At 44.1% G+C, this 19966-nt stretch overlaps 1 protein-coding gene across 1 annotated transcript in view; it reads right to left on the bottom strand.

The window, feature by feature from the left end:
- The window catches only part of SFMBT2 (Scm-like with four mbt domains 2), a 104330-nt gene extending 87364 nt beyond the window's left edge, over nucleotides 1-16966 (bottom strand). The window contains exons 1-3 of the mRNA XM_009290413.1: nucleotides 16861-16966; nucleotides 9837-9931; nucleotides 6174-6414 (exon numbers count right to left, since the gene is read on the bottom strand). Coding sequence (XP_009288688.1) covers nucleotides 6174-6414; nucleotides 9837-9931; nucleotides 16861-16966 — 442 coding nt within the window. The remainder of the gene's footprint in view (nucleotides 1-6173; nucleotides 6415-9836; nucleotides 9932-16860) is intronic.
- Between the last annotated feature and the right edge of the window lie 3000 nt (nucleotides 16967-19966).

Below are 19966 nucleotides of genomic sequence, written 5' to 3'. Positions count from 1 at the left end.
ATAATCTGCTAAATGTTCTATGCCAATGCATAAAGCTGCCTACTATGCTAATAGAATATTTAATTGACATTTATTTGCTGACTAGTTATTTATGCTAACGTCACCCCTGCATAATTAATAGTCTGCTAAAGTCGACTTGAAAAGCACACATAAAACACTGTACTAGGACTCATTTAGTATTTAAAATGCTTGTTAAGTATAATCTGCTAAATGTTCTATGCCAATGCATAAAGCTGCCTACTATGCTAATAGAATATTTAATTGACATTTATTTGCTGACTAGTTATTTATGCTAACGTCACCCCTGCATAATTAATAGTCTGCTAAAGTCGACTTGAAAAGCACACATAAAACACTGTACTAGGACTCATTTGCAGTATTTAAAATAAAGAAATCCTGCAATCTATTTACATTAGGTCAGTCTAAACTTGGTTTTGATGGAATAAGAGGATTGGGCAAAGAAGATATAAAATAAAAAGTCTATTTACTACTTCAGAAATATCCACAGTCTTTGACAGTACAACCTGCCAAAGAAGATTTCCAAGTTTCATTTTACTTGGCTCGAGGGCCCAGTTCTTAGCTGATGTAAAACAGCATAAGCTCAGTGAATGCCTACTGATTTTCTCCAGCCTGAAGCTCTTAGGAAGTAATATTTCAGGTGAGCCTTCAGTGAAAGAGCTAAACCGGGGCCAGATCTGCTCTCAATTATACCAGTGCAAAAGCAAACTCATCTCAGATAAGTCAGTGGAGGCGAGCCAGCTCCTCACAAAGATAAAAGGAGAAGTCCACCCCGCCCATTTGATCCCTCTACCTGCACTATTATCACAGACCCGCAGGCATAGTTCAAGTTTTATTTCCTCTGGGATGAGATTACCAGGGGAAAGCTGACTTCAGTTAAAAAAAAAACCATCCATGATCGCATTTTCCGAGAGAAGCTCTGGAGGCCTTCATCTATTTTCAGAAACATTATCTCTGTGTCACTCTCTGAAGAACCTGTGGACAAGCTTTGTGGACACAAGTGACCTCCGAGAATGATGCTGAAAGGCAAGTGTATGGGCCACATCTCCACCACCACCCCCAGGCTGTGCCCCTCAAAAAAGCCTCCTGTGCACCTCGGGAGTCTTGAATGACACCAAATCCACACCCCGAGCAGAAAGTGACTGCTCAAGGCTTGCTCTTCTCTTTGCTCCTGTCTCACCATCTCCCCTTACTGCTCCTGTTCCCATCCCCTGCGCCCCATTTTCTCTCAATCCCGCTACCTTCTGCTGCAGACCGGCCCCAGTGTCTGTTCTAACCACTACATCCATCGATGGTTTCACCTGAGCACTAACAAAATGGAAAAATTGGCTCAAATCTAACATTTCTTCCATATATCTATTTATCTATCTGACATCTTGCACACAAATCAGCTGTGCAACACAGCCGACCACCTTTTGATTATGCAGAATCCGGTGAGTCCTCGTGCCGTAAGTTTTGACGTGGCCAACCAGATCCATTTCTCCCCTCCCTCACACCAGGGATCTCAAACAGCAGAATTTGGCTCTGTGATAGATTCAGATAATGGTAAAAAAAAAAGAAAAGAAAAAAAAGAAGTTGCCATTTGAAGGCAACCCGGTTTTGCTGTGGCACAAGTTTTATCTCCTTTTTCATCCATACCCTGCCCAGAATCAGATCCAGCACTTTGAGTCCGAGTGAAATTCCCCTCCTTTGGCCTGGATCTAGGATAAAAGTTAACCTGACCTGAGTGAAACACAAAAACCTATTTGAAATAGTGACCAAATGAGGATGTTCGCCTTCACAGAACGTCTGGGCAGGCAAAATGCTTTACGTCCACCACTCTTAATGGTATATTTCACCTGATGAAGCTCAGCACCACTCAAGAGGGACTCACTTCACCCCAGGATCAGACTTTTCAGCTTTAATCCTCCATATATTGGTCTAACACAGAAGTAAAGGCTGCTTTCCTACACATAATCGCAGTACGATTGATCATCTTGATCACCAAATGCAAGCATAGATGGTGTTCAGAGGTTTTCCTTCTGTACCAGTTCATTGTAAAATCAAAATATAGACCTTGTTCTCTCCCCGCTGTATTTCTTTACGTCTCCAGTCTCCTCCGTCTTCTGGTTTACACGGCAAGCAGACTCAAGCTCACTGCGCAGATCTGCACACAGAAATGCCCTATTTGAATTTCCATCTGTCAATAACATTAAAGCAGAACCACCGTGGCAATTACAAGTGTACACAATAATCTTGTCGTCCAGTGTCTTTAGCACATCCCAGAATGCATTAAGATAGTGCCAGGAGAGATTCGGCTCTGTTGGCTCAGCTGTAAATCTGCAATCTGTACAAAAACGCCCAAGTGTCAATCAAAAGACGTTCCTGCTCTCTGCGTGGTTCACAATGCATAATTTAGCTACTACGCTTGTCAGGTTCTCCACGTTGCTCTTCTACCCGATGGTAAATGTGTTCATGAACCCAACTGTCATCAACAAAGGAAAACAGCACATGGAAATAACAGGCTAAAGGAGGCAAGAGACCTCTTTTCCTTTCACAGTTAAAGGAACTGCTAGTAAGGGAAAGTTTAGTTAGACTTCAATTTTTAATGCCTAATGGGTAAAACATCCCAAAGGATGGAGGATGTTGAAAAACAACCGCATCGGCTCTGTGCTGAGTAGGAGGACAGTGCTTGGGTAAGACATCGGAGGGGATAAAGACTGTCCCTGTTTCCATGCAGGCTAATATAAAGGGGAAATTTTAACTAACTGATGGAAAGTCTGCGTCACATCCCACCCCTATAGTGCAGAAAACAAATCCTACTCTACCACCACAGCCCTGCCACTGTCAATGAACTTTGAAGCAGGTTGTTCTTCCTCATCTGACTTACAATTGCTGAGGGGCCTTGTCAGAAAGGATGAAAATTTCACACTCAGCTACATCAGGCAGTAGCTACCCACTGCTCTACACCACAGTTAATATGCAATAAAAAAGAAATCTCTGTCCCAGGACGTGACTTTAGAGCTGATCAGTGCCAAAGCTACAGACCATAAGGACAGCTTCACACTTGCCTCAGCTAGTTCATGAATAAACATCCAATTCATTCAAATGAGTTCTATATTAACTAATTTAAATAATTTTCATTTTGCTTTGAATGGTAAACAGATCTATTCTGCCAGGATAGTTGAGTTTGCAATTCAAATTACACACCGATTTGTAATGAGAAAAATATAATTAATGGCAAAGCTTGAAGTAACTACAATTTTACTCCTTTGATTTCCTGCAAGGAAGGAGGGGGTGGAGGGTGAAGCTCACAGGCACGCACGCACTCACACCGTCCTTTCATAAGCCAATACATTTTATTGCAAACTCAACTATTTGGCCCTCAGTCCTATTCTAGTGCATTATGATTCTATAATGTCATGGGAGGACGTAACATGACTTGACATTATACTCGCAGGCCCCATGATGCAATACTAACATCACCCAATAAATAATCATGTAACAGTCTGTAAATTAAATGACTTCCTTCTATTGGGATCATAAACAATAATTATTTGGCAGCTGCCCCTTAAAAAGCTCTGTGTGTGCTGAACATTAAATCAAGCTCTATTGATTTGCTAAACTGAACCGTCCCGTTTTTTCGCATCTCTCTCCCATCTAAGGAAATTCTTCGTCCTATCACTCTGTACCATTGTCTGGCATCGCATTTATAAGATGAGTGCCGATCAGTCCGATCTGATTCGTAAGCAGAAACAGAACACTGTCCCAGTGCTGGTATTTTGCCCATTAAACAAGTCCTTCTTGGCAGATCTGCTTTTTAACCAAAGCCTTCAGCTCCTGATTAAAATCAAACCCTAATGACAGATAACTGGCCCTGGCCACGCTGTTTGCGTGGTCTTGCCAACAGATATCCTCACTGTAATCAAGATGTGCAGAATCAGGCCCTTCGAAAATGGGGCCATGCAATTTGAAGCTGGCTTTCGTTTCTTCCAAAGGTTTGACAACAAAATAGCGTGCAAAGCTACAAAGGTAAAAAACCTCCACAGAGTTCACAGAGAACATCACTTTCTCTGTAACCAATGCAAAGTCTGATCCTGCAGGCTTCACCAGATAAAACTCTGAGCACTCCAATGAAGTTTGGCTCGTTAAGATACATTCACTGATCAGCCAAGCAATTAAGCATAGGACAAACTCCAGACATCCGCGTACAGTAAGTCTAGTACTCACAAGCTACCTTTAAGAGCTGGTCAGAGCTCAGTTCTCTACAGCGGATGAGGGGCACTCTTGAAAATCCAGCCTCCTCCTTGTGGTGTCCCAAACGGGAGCTACGATCTTTGAAAGCCACCTTTGACTGCAGGCTGAACCCTGCGGGCAAACACCCAGAGGAGCGCTGCGATTTATGAGCACATTTAGGACCTCTCCCTTTTCCAAGTGAGAGAAGTCCTGAAGGCTCAAATCCTCCCGGGCATTTTAGATGCCTCATTCCAAAATACGACTCAAGCTCTTATATGCTGAAATCTCTTTTGAAATTACAACCTGTGCATTTGATTTATTCTTTCTGAAAACTATACTAAGACATATTCAATAGAGTTTATTCACTGAGAATGGGAGGGGGAAAAAAACAAACCAAAACAGGGCAGTTGCCCAAATTTAAGACCCTGGCATACAGTTCATCACCCAGCCAGAGGAGAAAGGAGGTATGATGCACTGCACGTTTGCAGTCATTCAAGCAAGACAATTCACACAGAGTAACCACAACCCAAAGAGCAGATTCCAACATTTCCATGAAAAGCAGTTGCCTCTGGTTATAAAACAATCGTTATTTTCTATTAAGGCAGTCGATAAGATCTCTTACCCCTTGACCCTGGCATTTTGAGATTTAGTTTACGGCACTGTACACCTTTCTGGTAACATTAATTATAATCCACGTACTAAAAGGTAGTTTAAGAGACCAATAAAATAAAATACCTAACCCCTCTCACATCAGCTTCATTTACGAGTGCTAAACCAACAGATTTCTCAACCATATTTGTATTCAAGAATTATTTTTTTTTTTTTTTAGGCAATCAATCCTCTGTTTATTCAAAAGACACAGACCAGAACAAAAATATAAGTTTAGCTCAGAGTTTGGCATACACAAGGCAAGAATGTCAGCTCTGATTCAAAGACTGTGCCTACAGCTCACAGTGGGAGGTCAGGCAACACCTACACCAGGAAAATCACACATGGCACACAAATGGCACATAGACTTTTTTCGATGGTCACGTGCAACAGAAAGTAAAAGAGTAACTTCGGCAGCAGAATCTTTAAATGAGATTTTTCTTAAACGCATGTGCAAGGTGGAGGCTAAATATTCATCTCTTCTTCCCTTGATCCCGAATAAATGGGATATATGGCGGGAATACGCATGAGTAACAGTGACAAGAATGCCTCTGCTTGGAGCTACATAGTGGTAAGGATACACAGCTGTTCCATTGCCGTACACAGCCAAAAAACCACCATTTTTTCTTACACACTGGGTATCAAATTGTATTATTAACAAACTGTTCCACACGGGCCATTCAGTAATCTAGAGCTCTTGCATTCAGCTTTTGTGCACCTAAGAGCTGATAATCAGGACATGTTCTAACCTACGATGACCAAATTTTGCTACCTTTAATCGTGTGTCTCTACCATGGGTATTAAAAGCTGCAAGAATCTGGCAATGGAAGGTTTTAAACTTTCAGGGCAAAACCAGAGTGCACAGCCAACTTCTGGTTTTGGTTACGCCCAAACTGACCTTGCTTATTTTAGTTTATTCTCACTCTGAATTTCACCCTTCCTTCCTACAAGAACAGGACAATTTTCTCCCCTAACTGAAAATCACAGCTTTACAATTCAGCAGTAAGTTTCCTTTTTAAGACAGTTTCCTATAGAAGCGCCTTCTGTTGTTACCAACCTGGGCAAAAACGCCTTTGCTAGAGGCTGACTGGCAAACTGAATTACCCCTTGACCTGTGTGGACCTGACTGCATCACCCAAAACCAGTTGAGGATCTGGAGTACCCATTCCAGATCGACTGGAAGTCTGGAGATTAACCACCAGCCCAATACATGGGCTGTATGTTAGGAAGTCTGGAGATTAACCACCAGCCCAATACTAGAGCATGACCCTAACAAGACACACAGAACTCACCATCTGGAGGCATCAGGACCTTGTTATTCTGTGTACACCAGCCAACGGGGTGAAGATCTGCTGTCATCACATCACACCAGAAATCCGCCCTGCGGTCATCTCCATAGCCACAGTAACGAAGCAGTAAGAGCTGTCCACATGTTGTAATGATTGTAGCCACCCAATACGTGTCCGGATTGCTCTTGTTGGCCACTTCTAATTTCATTCCTGGTTGGAAACTGCTTTGAAGGCTGATTTCAACCTTACAAAATGAGAAAGGCATGGTGTTACCTTTTCTTCTTTGCAGGAAGACCCCCTCCCCAGGTAAGCAAGATAATGCTGCCCTTAAAGAGCAGCTCTGAGATAGGACATGAGTTGATTGTGTTCCTTAATCCAGCCACCTCCTTCACAATCTGTCTGGGCAGGACCATTCCTACTTCACTGGCATATACCCCATCATGCAAGGTCCCACATGCTCCAAAGAGGCCCTCCAGCAGTGGTAACCTCAGGTGCACTACACGTAAGAGAGGACTGGTACCCATCCTCACATCATAAATCTCACTAATGCCTGGGAGAAAGGCAGTATAACTCAAATGAGGTTGCATTTCCCGCTGCACAGGAACAGGACACATGCAAGGTAGAAAGGCAGGTACTAAGCACCTCTAGGAGTTAAGCCCAGCTATAATAATTAGTCATATAACAACACTGAAGCACCTCTTGAGGCTTCACAAGCACCAAGGGCTGAATGCTGTACCAGGCAGACCAAGGAAAGCATTTCCACTAAATCCATCCCCAGCAGCTCAAGCCTCAACTGATTCGCTCTCCCAGCACCCTAGTGAATAAGGTATGACCCATTGCTGAAAGAAGCAAATGGTTTGGGTCACTGTCCTGTCATCTGACAGAGATGTCACTTCCATTTATCTCACCAGGGACAGGTCACATGTAACTTGCCTTAGGACACTGGAGATGCCAGTGCATCTCTTCTAGGACACTGCAGGGACTGCTGTTAAACACTAGGGCCTTCCGTGGGCACATCGTAACGTATCTTCCAAGGGACAGTGGGGTGTCTCTAGCTGCTGTTGATAAAGAACAGGTGAATGCTGGTTCACTGGTTCAGGTGCCAGCTTTCTCTTCAGAAAACCATCCAAAACATAGCCTGTTACTCCCTATGAGATGCTTAAAGACAGGTTCTTACAGGTTTCTTAGTACCTTATCTCCTACTGAAACAAGAGAGATTATAAAGTCTGGTTTAAGCCTGTCTCTGATTAACTTCTCATTTAAATGACAGGTTAAAATGCCTCTTTTACTCACAAAGGTAAATATAGTACGGTCTGCTTGGCCACCTGAGGACTTCTCAGACTTGGCGTGCCAAATTGCAGAGAAAACACTGAGCTGCTCTGGGATGTCAGTAGTACTCCCTCACTCATCCCACTCCAGCTTATGACATGAGGGCTGCCCAGCCAAAGCCATTTACTATTTGCAGGTTACAACACTCCACGTGCCTTTACTTGTGCCGGCACTTCCATCATCATCAACGCCTGGAGTCACAGAATAGTTGAGGTTGGAAGGAACCTCTGGAGATCATCTAAGATTGAAGAAGGTCTGTGACATTACTACTGTACTTAGTCGTAAGACAGGATCTTAGCTCTTCTGATACTAAGGGTCCTCATTAATAATGCAGGATACAAGTTCATATGTATTTTTTCTCCTTGTGCTCACTGTAAGTAAAGACCAAAGTGGTATTCTGGAGGCAAGGGACTTGGGACTGGAAATCACAAAAAGAGGGGAATCAAACAGACAGATAGTATAATCTTCTCTGACAGCTTTCAAGTTCCTAGCCAACCCAATTTTTTTTGAGGATCAAGTTCCAGATTGTGAAGCAGAGTCACTAAGCACTTTTCCCAGCACTAACTTGCCTCGCATCGACAGTCCCAGGATTGAGGTGCTGTGAGACACCGCAATCAGCAGGATGAGGCGGGCATCTCCACACACTTAAAGCCATCCTTAAGGGCTTCATAAAGCACAAAACTTTCACCTGGATCTGGTATTTGGGTCAGGGCCCAGAGCAGAACCCTGGAACAAAATGCTCTCTCCAGACCGCTGCTGGACTGAGGATACACCCTACAATAAAACTTCATCATTGCCCTGTAATTCTCCAGTATAGAGAATTATGGTCCTTCGTCCTGCAATACTCTACTGTTGTTAAAATGGAAGCAAAATAGGGGGTGGAGGATTGTACTATTTTTTTCAGATGTAGATGGAAGAGAGGCTTTTCATCACTGCATCTCCTTACCCCTTCAAAACAAGCCAAGAAACCACCTGGAGACAAAGGTGGTTTAATGGTGTGAATGCAGTCATCCAAACAGAGACTTCTCTTAAAGTAGCAACAGGTTCTTCAGGAAGTTTTCTCACTGCAGTACAACTACACCATTCCCAAAGAACATCTCTGCCACCAAACAGACTCAGTGTAAAGCAGCCCAAAGCATCACAGCTAAAACCCCTCTCTTCATGCTGAAGATATCCACATCCTCCAGAGCACGCAGACCAACCAAGTGAAACTGGGAGAAGAGAAGCCGACCAACGAGCAACTGTAGCAGAACGGGCTACGGTTCTGATGGGTCAGGTGGGAGGATGAGCAGCACCATCCTCAGGGGACTTGCAGCTGAGGACAGAGAACCACCATGATTTGTCATGGCTTGACTCAGATGAAGGCATCACAACACCTTCCCACTAAGCCCCAACATCTTTGACAGCACAGTCTTGTGGTTGAATGACAAAGGTGTCCCGGAAAAATGCACCCATGTGGCCACACGTGCATGCCCTTGACTGTGATGAAGAACTCGTACATCAGCTTAATTTCTGTCCCATATCCTCATGTGACATCACACACATGGAGCTAAATAGATAGAATAGGTTAAAAAACTGGTGGTAGATGGAGAAGCTGGTCCCAGACAACAATATCGTTGACTGTGATGGGCTCTGCTTGGAGACCAAGTTCTTTTTTCAAAGCATGCTCTGGTCTTCTTCATCAGTCAAGGTATCAGAGACTTCAAATGCTATTTGCACTAACACAGACCAGAGCCACAGACCATGCTGTAACTACCATGGCTGTCTATATGAGCCATGTTCACCCAGGAAAAGCATGACGTACCCAACTACTTGGTTCTCATGCTGCTGAGACAGCATCTCCAGGCAGGAGGCTGAGAGATGGTTTCCTATGGGCCATGCTGGGCTCTAGTACTGAGTGACCTTGCTAGTCAGTAAACCATGTGTTAAGAGGACAGTTTTGGAGAAATAAGGCACTCTTGTGAGATGAATCTCTATGGGTTGGGATGGACCGCAATGAATAAATAGGGAGAAGGAAAAATGGATTAAGAGAACAAAATAAGTGCATTATAAGTAAAAGTAGAGCACTATAAGTCCTCAAAAATGGAAAATTTGAACCCAAGGCAGAAGATAAGGCAGTGGCATAGACATAGCGCTCTGAGATATGATTGCAGATGATGCAAACACACCAAGTTCAACTAACGCCAGCTGGGGGGCCATTTCTATGCACGTTGCTGCATGCACAGAGGGACGATTTCTCCCCAGAATGGTCAGACCCCACTTCAGTTCTCCAGAGACCCCTGAAAACCAGAAGAGGGAACGCACGCAATGCCAGCAAAGCTCAGACGAAGCACGTACGTGTTTGAAGGAGGTGTGGGGAGCAGCGCTGGCTCCTGTTTCCTCCAGGAACTCGTCCCAGTTGAAGTCTGCGTCCTCAATGCTGGAGCCCTCATCTGTCCAAAAGAAAAAAAAACAAAACACAAAACAAAGAAAAGCAGCTTAAAACACAGCCAAAGAAGGCAAAAGTTGTGTCAAAGACTTCAGGGCGAGAATAGCAACCAGTATAAACATCAACACAAGGGAAAACAAAAAGCTTGTTTTAAAAAATCTGTGCTTATCTAGTTTGACCGACTCTTACTACACTTTCAGCAGACTTTGGGACTTTAGCAGCCAGCACTTTGAAACCAGCAATGACTCTGCTTTCACGGCAGTGGGGGAACAAACCCGTTATACCGCAACAGGCACTTGTGCTCTTTTATTTTGTATTTGATGACTCTCTCGCTGCAAGGGAGGTGGATGCCTGTCCGCTATTACAAGGGTGCAATGGCCTTGTTTGTGCCCCAAAATTGGGTCACCCAGCATTGTTAATTACAGCAGTGCCCTGGTGATAATATTAGAAGTTGCTTCTGTTGGCTGAGCATTGCATAGAGCAAATACCCCAACCCTTGGGGCTGGTGAGCCCCAGGTTCGGTCCTGCCACCCTTTCTCAGCATCCCCTCACCCAGAAATCTCAGCCAAGGCCCCCATGCCTCCCTCTTCCCCCAAGACTACAGCTGCTTTCCCCCAAATCCCCCAGCCCCCCTCACCAGACCACTATTGCCTTCTTGCTCCCTGCACTTGTCCTTGCCCCATTTCAGATTTGGGGCTCTGCGCCATGCCTCCCCCATCCGCACCATTGCCCCAGATGATCCTTCCCCACAGTGAAGGACTTGACATTACTACTCTCTTTTTTTTTTTTTTTAATAACTGCGCTGAGTAGAGCAAAGTTGAGGCCTCAAACCATCGCTGAAACACACACAGCAATAATTAAAAATAAATCTTCTTTCACTTACAGAAAATCAGCCAAATCTGATTGTTTTCATTCTGTTCCCAAGCAATCTCGCAAACCCAGTTTCATCCCCAGAGCAAAAATATTTACAGTCTAGCAATGAGCTCTTTGCAATAAGCATTTATCAGGCAAACTCTGCGAGACCCTTACCTGCCCAAACATTCATCAGTGTGGTCATGATGTAATTAAAGTGACTCATGACAAACTGAATTAAGAAACCTCCCCAGACAGTTTTATGAAGAAAACGGCAGAGTTAATTTATTGCAATTATTGCTACAGGTCTCCAGTTTTCAGGACCAGAAAATTATGTTGTGCAATGGGAATCTCTCATTATTAAAAGGGGAAGACACAGGTTTTATTTGCTGCCTACGGAGCCAGACATACATAGGTGAGGGGAAAAAAGTGAATCAGGAGAGGGTTTTTGAGACAGAGCTGGTGGAGGGTAAAGATCTGCCTGGGAGTTCAAAGTGGAGCGCTGAGCTGTCATCGCTGTTAAACACTTTGCACACTGCTGCATCAAGTCTAAGGTCTGACTCCTTGCCTTAAACTCAATTAACCTGTTTAAATATGAAGATGTAAATCAACATTTACTCCCATGATAAAGTGGCTACCAGGTGACTTTTCAACTCAGCAAGACAAGAAATAACCCAACTCCAAGATTACAACCTGAAAATAGACAAATTCAATGTAGAATAAGGGATGGGCCTTGTTTTGTTTCTTGCAATCATTGCAAAAACCTCCAGGCATCTATTTGAGATATTTGACCCAAAATGAGGGGTTTGTTCATTCTTGACCGAAAGATAAGCCACAGCTTAACCACAAGGTAGGAGCTTGGTGCAAAGATTGCTAAGAGTTTCCTTCATCTATACCATGCAGGCAGGCAACTTAGATGATCAGGTAAATTTTTCAGCCTTCATGTCTGCAACCCTGTGGAGCTAACGTTTTAGAGAAGGGCCAGGTCCAGAGATTTCAAAGGATGTAGTCCACGAGTAGATGGGCAGATATGGTTATCCATCCCAGGCTTAAAATTACTCCGATGCTTAAGCAACTTTCTACCCTGAGTACAACCAATCCCCATCCCACTAAAAGTCAGCAACATCTGACGTGAAAAGCAAAAGGTGAAAAGCTAAAAGTGCATCCCCTCTGCCTGGTTGCTCCCTGCTTCTGCATCCAGCTGCGCCTGTGGTGTTGGGATGGGCTGCTCAACAACCCCAAGGACATCTTCACCTCAGGACATCTGACATGGACAGGACATTTCCAGGTCAGCCCTGGGCTCTCCTCTCTTCTGCTCAGATACTGCTACTTCAGAGCATGAGGCACTTCCCTCAGCCCACAATGCTCTCTGTATATTCTCAGCTTTTATTACTGCTTTTTGCTCTAACCTGCTGGGTGAGTCCAGACAGGTATCTCCTTTTCTCCAGCCTTCCTCGGTAGTCTTATGGGAAGGAGTCATTCCACAGAGCAGTGGAAGCAGGGATTTTTAGGCACTTCAGTATATAACCTCCAGCCCTTGCAGGAAGCAATATTTCCAGGGTGACAAAATCTTCTCCAGAATTTGCCAACAGCACGTTAATTATGTCAGCATTACAGATGCCAGTGATGGATGCAACAAGTCCTCCTGTATACTTCATAATCGTATTACCCGTGACCTACTCTGCCACGTGCCAACACAGAGAGAACTCACTGGCCCCAACGTTCCCACAGCCCCACCGGCAGGTTCATTCACATGCAGGCCAGCAAAACTCACAACAGCACCTGTTTAAAAAAAAAAAAAAATCACCCAGATCACTCCTTTCTAAACCCAAATAGAGAGGTTTTAAGACCCCAGGGGGAAGCAGCACGAGAGCTGCAGCCTTCCCTCCCTGTCAATTCATTTCTCTCTGACACATCACAAGTCTGACTCCTCTACTGTGTTTTATCTGCAGACTTTATCAGGAAATTACTTTTACAAGGTCTGTAAAAATAATGTCAGAGTACTCATTTATCATGGTATCAGTGTTTTATTTTGCTTTGTTTTATCACAAAGGATTTTGAAGTGACTGTAAGTTTCCAAAATGTTTTTTATGGACTTTGTTCCCTTCTAGAAATCTGGCAGGGGGGCATCCGGAGCAGAGACAGCGTGGCCCAGGGATGAGACCAGCCCAAGGGACCCAACCCCATCCGTACACGTAACGGGGCTGTACACAAATCTCCTCATCCATCAGAAAAGCCCTACTGCTGAGGAGAAGAGGACACCTCTTCCCGATCTCCCTCAATTGCCTGGAGATCCCCCGCTTAAAATGCAGATAAAGAAATGCAAAGTCTCTCTTAATATATGACAAGGAAGATTCTGCCCACTTGAGAAGCGGTTATCACAAAGCCGATCTGTTCATCGCTCCTCAAGTCACGCGCTCCAAGAACAAAGTCCTGACTCTGCTGGAGAGCTGCAAAACCCCAGGTGCCAGCATTTCACAGAGCGCCCCGTGAGATGACAAATTTGGCATTAGGCCTATTTTACATATCAGCTCCCTTTCCAATTATTGGTACTTAGGCCCAGTGCTCTTTCTTAATGAAAGAGTCAAGGCTGGCTAGCCTACAATACAGTGATGTGTAAACAAGCCCAGGATGGCAAATAAAATCAACAAGTCATTATCTGTGAGCCTCTCAATGGCTTTAAAGTGCTCATGCATTGACACTATAAAAATGCAACTGTTCCAGTTGTTAACAGCCTCCCGGGATGTTTGGCTATGGGAAATAAAGGAGATAAAAGACCCAAAACCTGTGGCTCCAGACACACAGATTTTTCCCAGGCTTCACTGAAGGAGAACGTATTTGTGGCAAATTGCTTAGCCATCTTATTTATAGCACATAGATACATTCATGACTTTTTGAGTGAATGGAGAGCTGAAATGCCTTAGCAGTTAACAGACCAAGCGAGGCGGGAGGTGGGGGGAGGAACCTGATCAATCACAAACGTCCGGCATGGCCTTGGGAGAGTCACCAAGATCCATATCCCCAAAGAAATTTAGGCACCACAGGCCAGTTCTTCTCATTCCAAAACCAATGTCTATGGTTGGCCAACTGAATCTCATCCTAGAGGCTCCTACCTCTCTCCCATGTATATAAATGGATCCAGTGGTGACTAGATCAGGCTGCAGGTGTCCACTCTGGAAATGTCTGACTGAGAGGACATGAATCCCACCTCGAGAGGGGGTCTGCATCACGTGAGCAACAAGGATTGAGATGATCCCCTCTGCTCCAGCCAGGGTTAGCTTTCTTCATCCTCAGTGGGGAGAAACAGGCAGCTCCAGATGGCAACTCAACCCAAAGGCAAGCCAGCATCTGTGTTAAAATGGACTTGCTTTCTGGAGCTGTCTCTTTCTCTTCACTGGTGATACAGGCAGCATCAGATGACTAGGTTTTGTAAGGTGTTCTAAGATACCTCAGCTCCAGATTCAGATGTTTAACTCTAGAGGACCCTCAGTAGTCATCTCTGAGTCACACTATATAAGGGAGGCTCTTTCTCTTTCATGTCTATGGGAGAACCCAGGGCAATATTTATGTTCTTACCTAAGGTAACATAAGAATGTCCCGCTTCCTTTAGGTGGGATGAATCCAGGTTTCTCATCACAACCCCTCCATACCTATACATCCTTCCCTTCACAGAGCCAGTGCACTTTCCTGTATGCTTTGCCTCCTCCTGGATGCCTGGAGACATCCATTAGATGAGGGCAACCATGTGTAAGTTGGTAACTTACCTGTAACCCAGGTAAGTTCCTATCATGCAACTATTTCTGGTTCAGGCGTTTCCTTGAGACAAAGACGGTTTCTATGTAACTATGCAGCAGTTAGTACGCTGCATCTTTCTTCCATAAGCATGTCCAACTTCCCTTTGAAGCCATCTGAAACAACCAGAACCACTGCGTATACCATGCAAAAAACCCAAAACTTTGGCTGGACTAACAACCCCACAGCACAGGAGAGTTTCCACCTCTCTGTGTCCCACCTAACACGCAGAGCTTAAGAGCCCAGTTGAACCTGTAAGCATCATGGCAAGACCAACTGGACTACCCCACATCTCAAACACATTTTCAGTGCAACACAGACAGTCTGCATTTTTTTTAGGACATCCCTCTTTTTCCCCTACCCCTGCTGACCTCTTGAAAGCCCACCTGCATTTCCATCTCAATGGCACAAGCATAACGCAGTTGCTTGCTACGAGCTGCCCAGGCGGGCACTTGCAACCTGCAGGCCAAATGTGCCACCCTTGTTTATTATTTTCATGGCAAAAGTTGTAGAAGATGGTTGCATTGCACAGGGGGCTGTGCAAACCAGCGCATCCTCACCCTAAAAAGCTTACGAAGTCACCTCAAGGACCACAGCTCATAGTTTAACTGGCATGGTCTTACATTGCTGTGAGTCTTCCCCCCCCCCAACTCATTAGTGACCGTGGCAAAGATTCAAAGGCCGGTCACAGCTTTCCAATGGGTGGTGTCCAGGGAAATAGGAAAATCACTGAGTCACTATGAGAAGTGAAGAAACCAAAGGCTGGGTGGCCAGATTTCTGAGGTGCTGAGGGAGAAACAGTGAAAAGCGGACCAAAGACACAGCTTTGCAAAGGACTTCAGCACAGCACTGACCAATAAAGCACAAACAGCACCACTGGAGAGAAATGCAGAGTTTTTAAGCAGTCACCCCAACACTGCTACTGTTGCATTCGAGTAGTGCTGAATCAACGATTCATCACTGGTGAGGGCACCTATTTCCATGGAAGTAGACTTTAGGCAGCCCTTTAGGAAGCCCACTTGCAAGCATAGACTTATCTGCCATTTGCACCTCAGGATCCTTTTGTCAAGAATAGCTCTTACAGAAATGTGAGTGAGTTCTGGAAAAGCATTCAAGCATATGAGGAGCATCAACACAAGTACCACAATGCAAAACCAAACCCTTTTGTACAGATTAACTGACTGATAGCTCAGTGTTGTTCTCCACAAGTTCATCAGTTGAGCTCTCCCATGCAAATACAAAGCAAGGATGAAGTTACAAGTTATAGCTGAGCCAAATTAACAATTCAGTGCCACTGGGAGAGGTCCCATTCCCACCAGCATGTGCTCTGGCCCTCCCTCTTCCTCCAGCCAGTACAACTCACATAGCTGGCAGAAAATGATTCACCTTTTTTTTTTTCTGGATTACCTTTCTGCTGAGTTAGCAAGTTGATTGACTCAGCCCAGGATGTGATGGGCAGCAGAGGTGGTGCAAGAGAAAAGATCGTATAAAGAGAGGTCTTCCATTTTGGCATCAGAAAAAATACAGATTGGGTCTAGCCACAATGTGCAACTTCACCATAAGATACAGTCTCCTCCTGTTAAGGCTAGATATGGGAAGTTAAAGCACCTAATTCCAGCAGAAATCACCAGAAGCTAGCACTTATTTTTCTGTATCTACTATGACGATGCCCAAATTTAGTGCAGTGAATCCTCACCTTTAGATGCCCATTCCAGAGCATTACAGAGCATCCAGTCATACCATTGAGCACAAGGACAACATGCGACCAGCCCTCCGCTGGCTGGTCTAATGTTTGTGAAGCCCTCTCACCTGAAGCACTCAAATAAATTGGGAAGGAAGAGAGGGTGAAGGTCAAAACAAAGGAGAAACGCTGTAATTTCTGAATGTTCATTTCCTCTCTTTAACCACAAAACTTCAACAAAATAAAAAAGGGTGGGGAAACTGGAAGAACACAATATGATGTCCTGGGAAAGGTTTTCCATTGCTTTTTGTTTAAATTTTGAACAGCTGCTATGTACTGTAAAAGAGATCCAGAAGAAGAAAAGCTCAAATTTGCCAACTCATAGCTGCTATGTACTGTAAAAGAGATCCAGAAGAAAAGCTCAAATTTCCCAACTCATCAACCATGGGACACAGTCCAATCCGTAAGACTCAAAAAAGGCCTTCAAGCTGTACAACCATTCCCAATGCTCCCCTATCAACACGGCTGTCCCCACCTCTACCAGGGCTGTAGATCAGTTAGAGGGCTGTAACAGTGAAGACAACCTGTGGGGGTGAAGCAGAGCTCACCTGAATCAAACTGCTCCCTGTTGCCGTTGGCCGGGCTCTGACCCTTCTCTGGGGAGAGATGCTGGGTCTCTTGCATGGTGGCGATGAAAGACGCCCTTGTCTCCATGGTTCAGAGGAAAAGGCCTTGCCTTCCTAATTCATCCTGCAGCAGGGAGTGCCTAGAGGACAAGCTAAAAGAAAAACAAAAAAACAATGAGTGATTTGTTCTACCTACACCAACCCATTCCCTCAGCCTTTCCTAATGGTTTTCAAGTTATCCCATGTTGATTGTAACCTTTCGATCCTGCTCTCTCCTCCCAAGGTGAAGCTAGAGTTGGATGAGGAACCACAACGAAGGACCTTAGCGGCAATAATATCATAACAGCAATAACAACAGAGAAGATAATGAGGTAATAAACAACACCCACAGGATTCACATCTCAAAGCTCAGTCCAGCTCCCTGTACCATCAACAGAGAGGGAAGGACCAGCCCATAAGGTGGCACAACCCATGCCAAAAAAAAAAAAACAAACACAAGGCAGGAAAGGCCAACTCAACCATCCTCCAGCATGTCCAGCCTTCGACTTCCAACTTTTTGATGGCTAACACTGCGTGAGATGTATCTCGCTCCATAAACGTTCAAACTTCCAAAGGGGGAGATCTGTGATAACGGAACAGAGGAAACACTGAAGGGAAAATACTTGGGAGAGACTGGAATAACTCTACAAAATAAAGTTCAGCATGCAAAATGCAGATACCCTAATGAAATAGTGCTGGCTGCAACTGTTTGTTGAATGAAGACTGACCTAAGGTAACTGCACCAGTTAGTACCATGCATGGTAGCAAATATTAACTCAGGTGTAGACTGGGTTATGTTGGCAGAGGAGATTCTTCTAGAAGGAATGACCACAGTAAATACAAAGTGGAATAAAAACACACAGAGATGAAAAATTATATGAGAAAGGTAATACAGACTGACTAGATCTTGAATCAGACACCAGACTATATGAGAACTATATTTCTAGCTACAGTAAGCCACCAGACAAGCAATACCCAGAGATACACCTTTAGGAGTAGATTAAAAAGAACTCCGAAGTGAGCTTTTCAGTAAAACTCTCCAAGATGGTGATGAATTATGAGGTGTCAAAGGAGGACTGAAAAAGAGAAACCAAGAGCCCGGGTTATGGGCACAGAGGGAACCGGCTATTCACACAAGATATGCTAAAGCAAAGACAGATAGTAGGGAAAGCGTGTGTCCAGAATACATGATGTGGAGGACTGGTCCTGCTTATTAGTGGATGCCTCCAAGACCTGCATGACAGAGAGGACTGTGCTGGCAGCACCGACGCCAAATGCTCTGCAAGAACTGTGACTAAAAGTAGGAAAAAAGTTTACTGCCAGAGGCCAGGCAAAGCAGGAGGTAATAAGATTGTAAAATATTATGGGATTTTTTCAACTTTTACTACTCAGGAGGCATATTCAGGAAGAGCAGATATGGTGGTTATAAAATAGAAAGAGGGACAGTGTTCTGTTGTAGATTTTCCATTCCCAGTTTTTAAGGCTGTTCCAATGAAAACTGCGAGGAAGAAATGGACATGTGTGAGCAGTTATAGGAGGAACTGAAAAAGACGAGGAGCATGTCAAGTGTGAAAGTGATATCCATTAACTGAACCATGGTGGGACTGTCTGCTGGAGCAATCGTGACAGCATCGTGGCGACTGCAACTGAACCATGCTAAAACCACGGCTGTTTCACAAAGCACCACCGGTAAAAGCAAATTACCAAGGCAGGTGATATGGCCACCAACTGAAGGTTGTTTGGGCAAAGTTAGACCCCCCCCCCATCAGCAATTTGTGCTCCCCACCCCAAAGGAATGTGCTAATGAAAGGAAAAATTATTTATAGAAAAGCAGACTGTAAACCAATTCAGAGCAATATGCTTGTTGGTCTCTTTGCAAAGTGCTTAGTATACTTCGAGCACTCCATAAATAATAATGATCACTTCCCCACTGCAATGGCCACTACAGCACTTCATCTTTATTCTTTGTAAATCTTTGAGATTTGCTAATGAATTAATTGTATTCTATACTATGAGTATTTTGAGTGCAGCTAACCTCAGAACATATCTATCACTCATCCCCAGTGTATATTAAATTTCAATTAACTATGAAACTAGAAGCAATCAGTCTACTGAAAGTCAAAAAACACTCCTCCTTTGGTAGAGGATACTTCTATAAATATCATTAATAATAAATCGGTTAAGTATCAGGATTTTACATCAAGCTTGTTAAACGTGAGAGGAGGGGAGGTGTCAGCAGAAGCTAAACCTTGGGTGGATTCAGCTGTTTTCATTTTTGCCTAGACCAGACAATGATGGAAGGTAATCTTGGTCTATTAAAAAAAATTTCAAAGAACAGAGCAAAAACAGAGAGATCAATTTAAACACAACAAATCAATCATCTTAAACAGAACTCAGGGGTAACAATATAAATACCAAGAAGGAAGATAAGCTACTTGGTAGTGTAGTTAAATCTTGCGATGCTCCTATGATGCTGATAAGACAAAGTATGAGCTGATAAAAAGCTGAAGGTGTCCAATCAGACGACGACAGTACTCACTGTTTCTTATGCAGTCAAGCCCCAAATCTGCCACCAGACCCATGAGAAAGGTCCATTCCCCTGGGTCAGGGAATTTCCCACCAGAAACGGAAAATGGATGGGAAAACCAGCAGAAACCTGTCTGGGGTGTTTGCCACACGGCTGGGATCCATCCTCGGTGGCCACATCTGGGGCTGGGCTCGAGCCCACTTCGATTAAAAGAGGGCAATGCAGAATCTCTTAGCTAGATTCAGCAGTGTCATCAACATTTTTGTTTGTTTAACTCTATTTTAACGTAGTTCTTGCTTAAAGCCATGGACAACTTATTATTTTTGAAATGTCATGTTGAGAGCATCCACATGCCCAGAAAACTGGATCTCACAGAGGCTACAGCTTATCTTCTTATTTTGGGAAAAACTACTTTACCATTTATGGTAGGAGAGTATTTAAGTATTTTCCCAACATGTGACAACAAGACCAAACTCTTATGCAAACATAAGCTTCAAGATAGCTCTGAGCCTTGGTGTTGAT

This window comes from Aptenodytes forsteri, unplaced genomic scaffold (assembly GCF_000699145.1).
Source record: "Aptenodytes forsteri isolate BGI_AS27 unplaced genomic scaffold, ASM69914v1 Scaffold173, whole genome shotgun sequence".
NCBI lineage: Eukaryota > Metazoa > Chordata > Aves > Sphenisciformes > Spheniscidae > Aptenodytes > Aptenodytes forsteri.
This window is presented reverse-complemented; position numbering and strand designations above follow the sequence as displayed.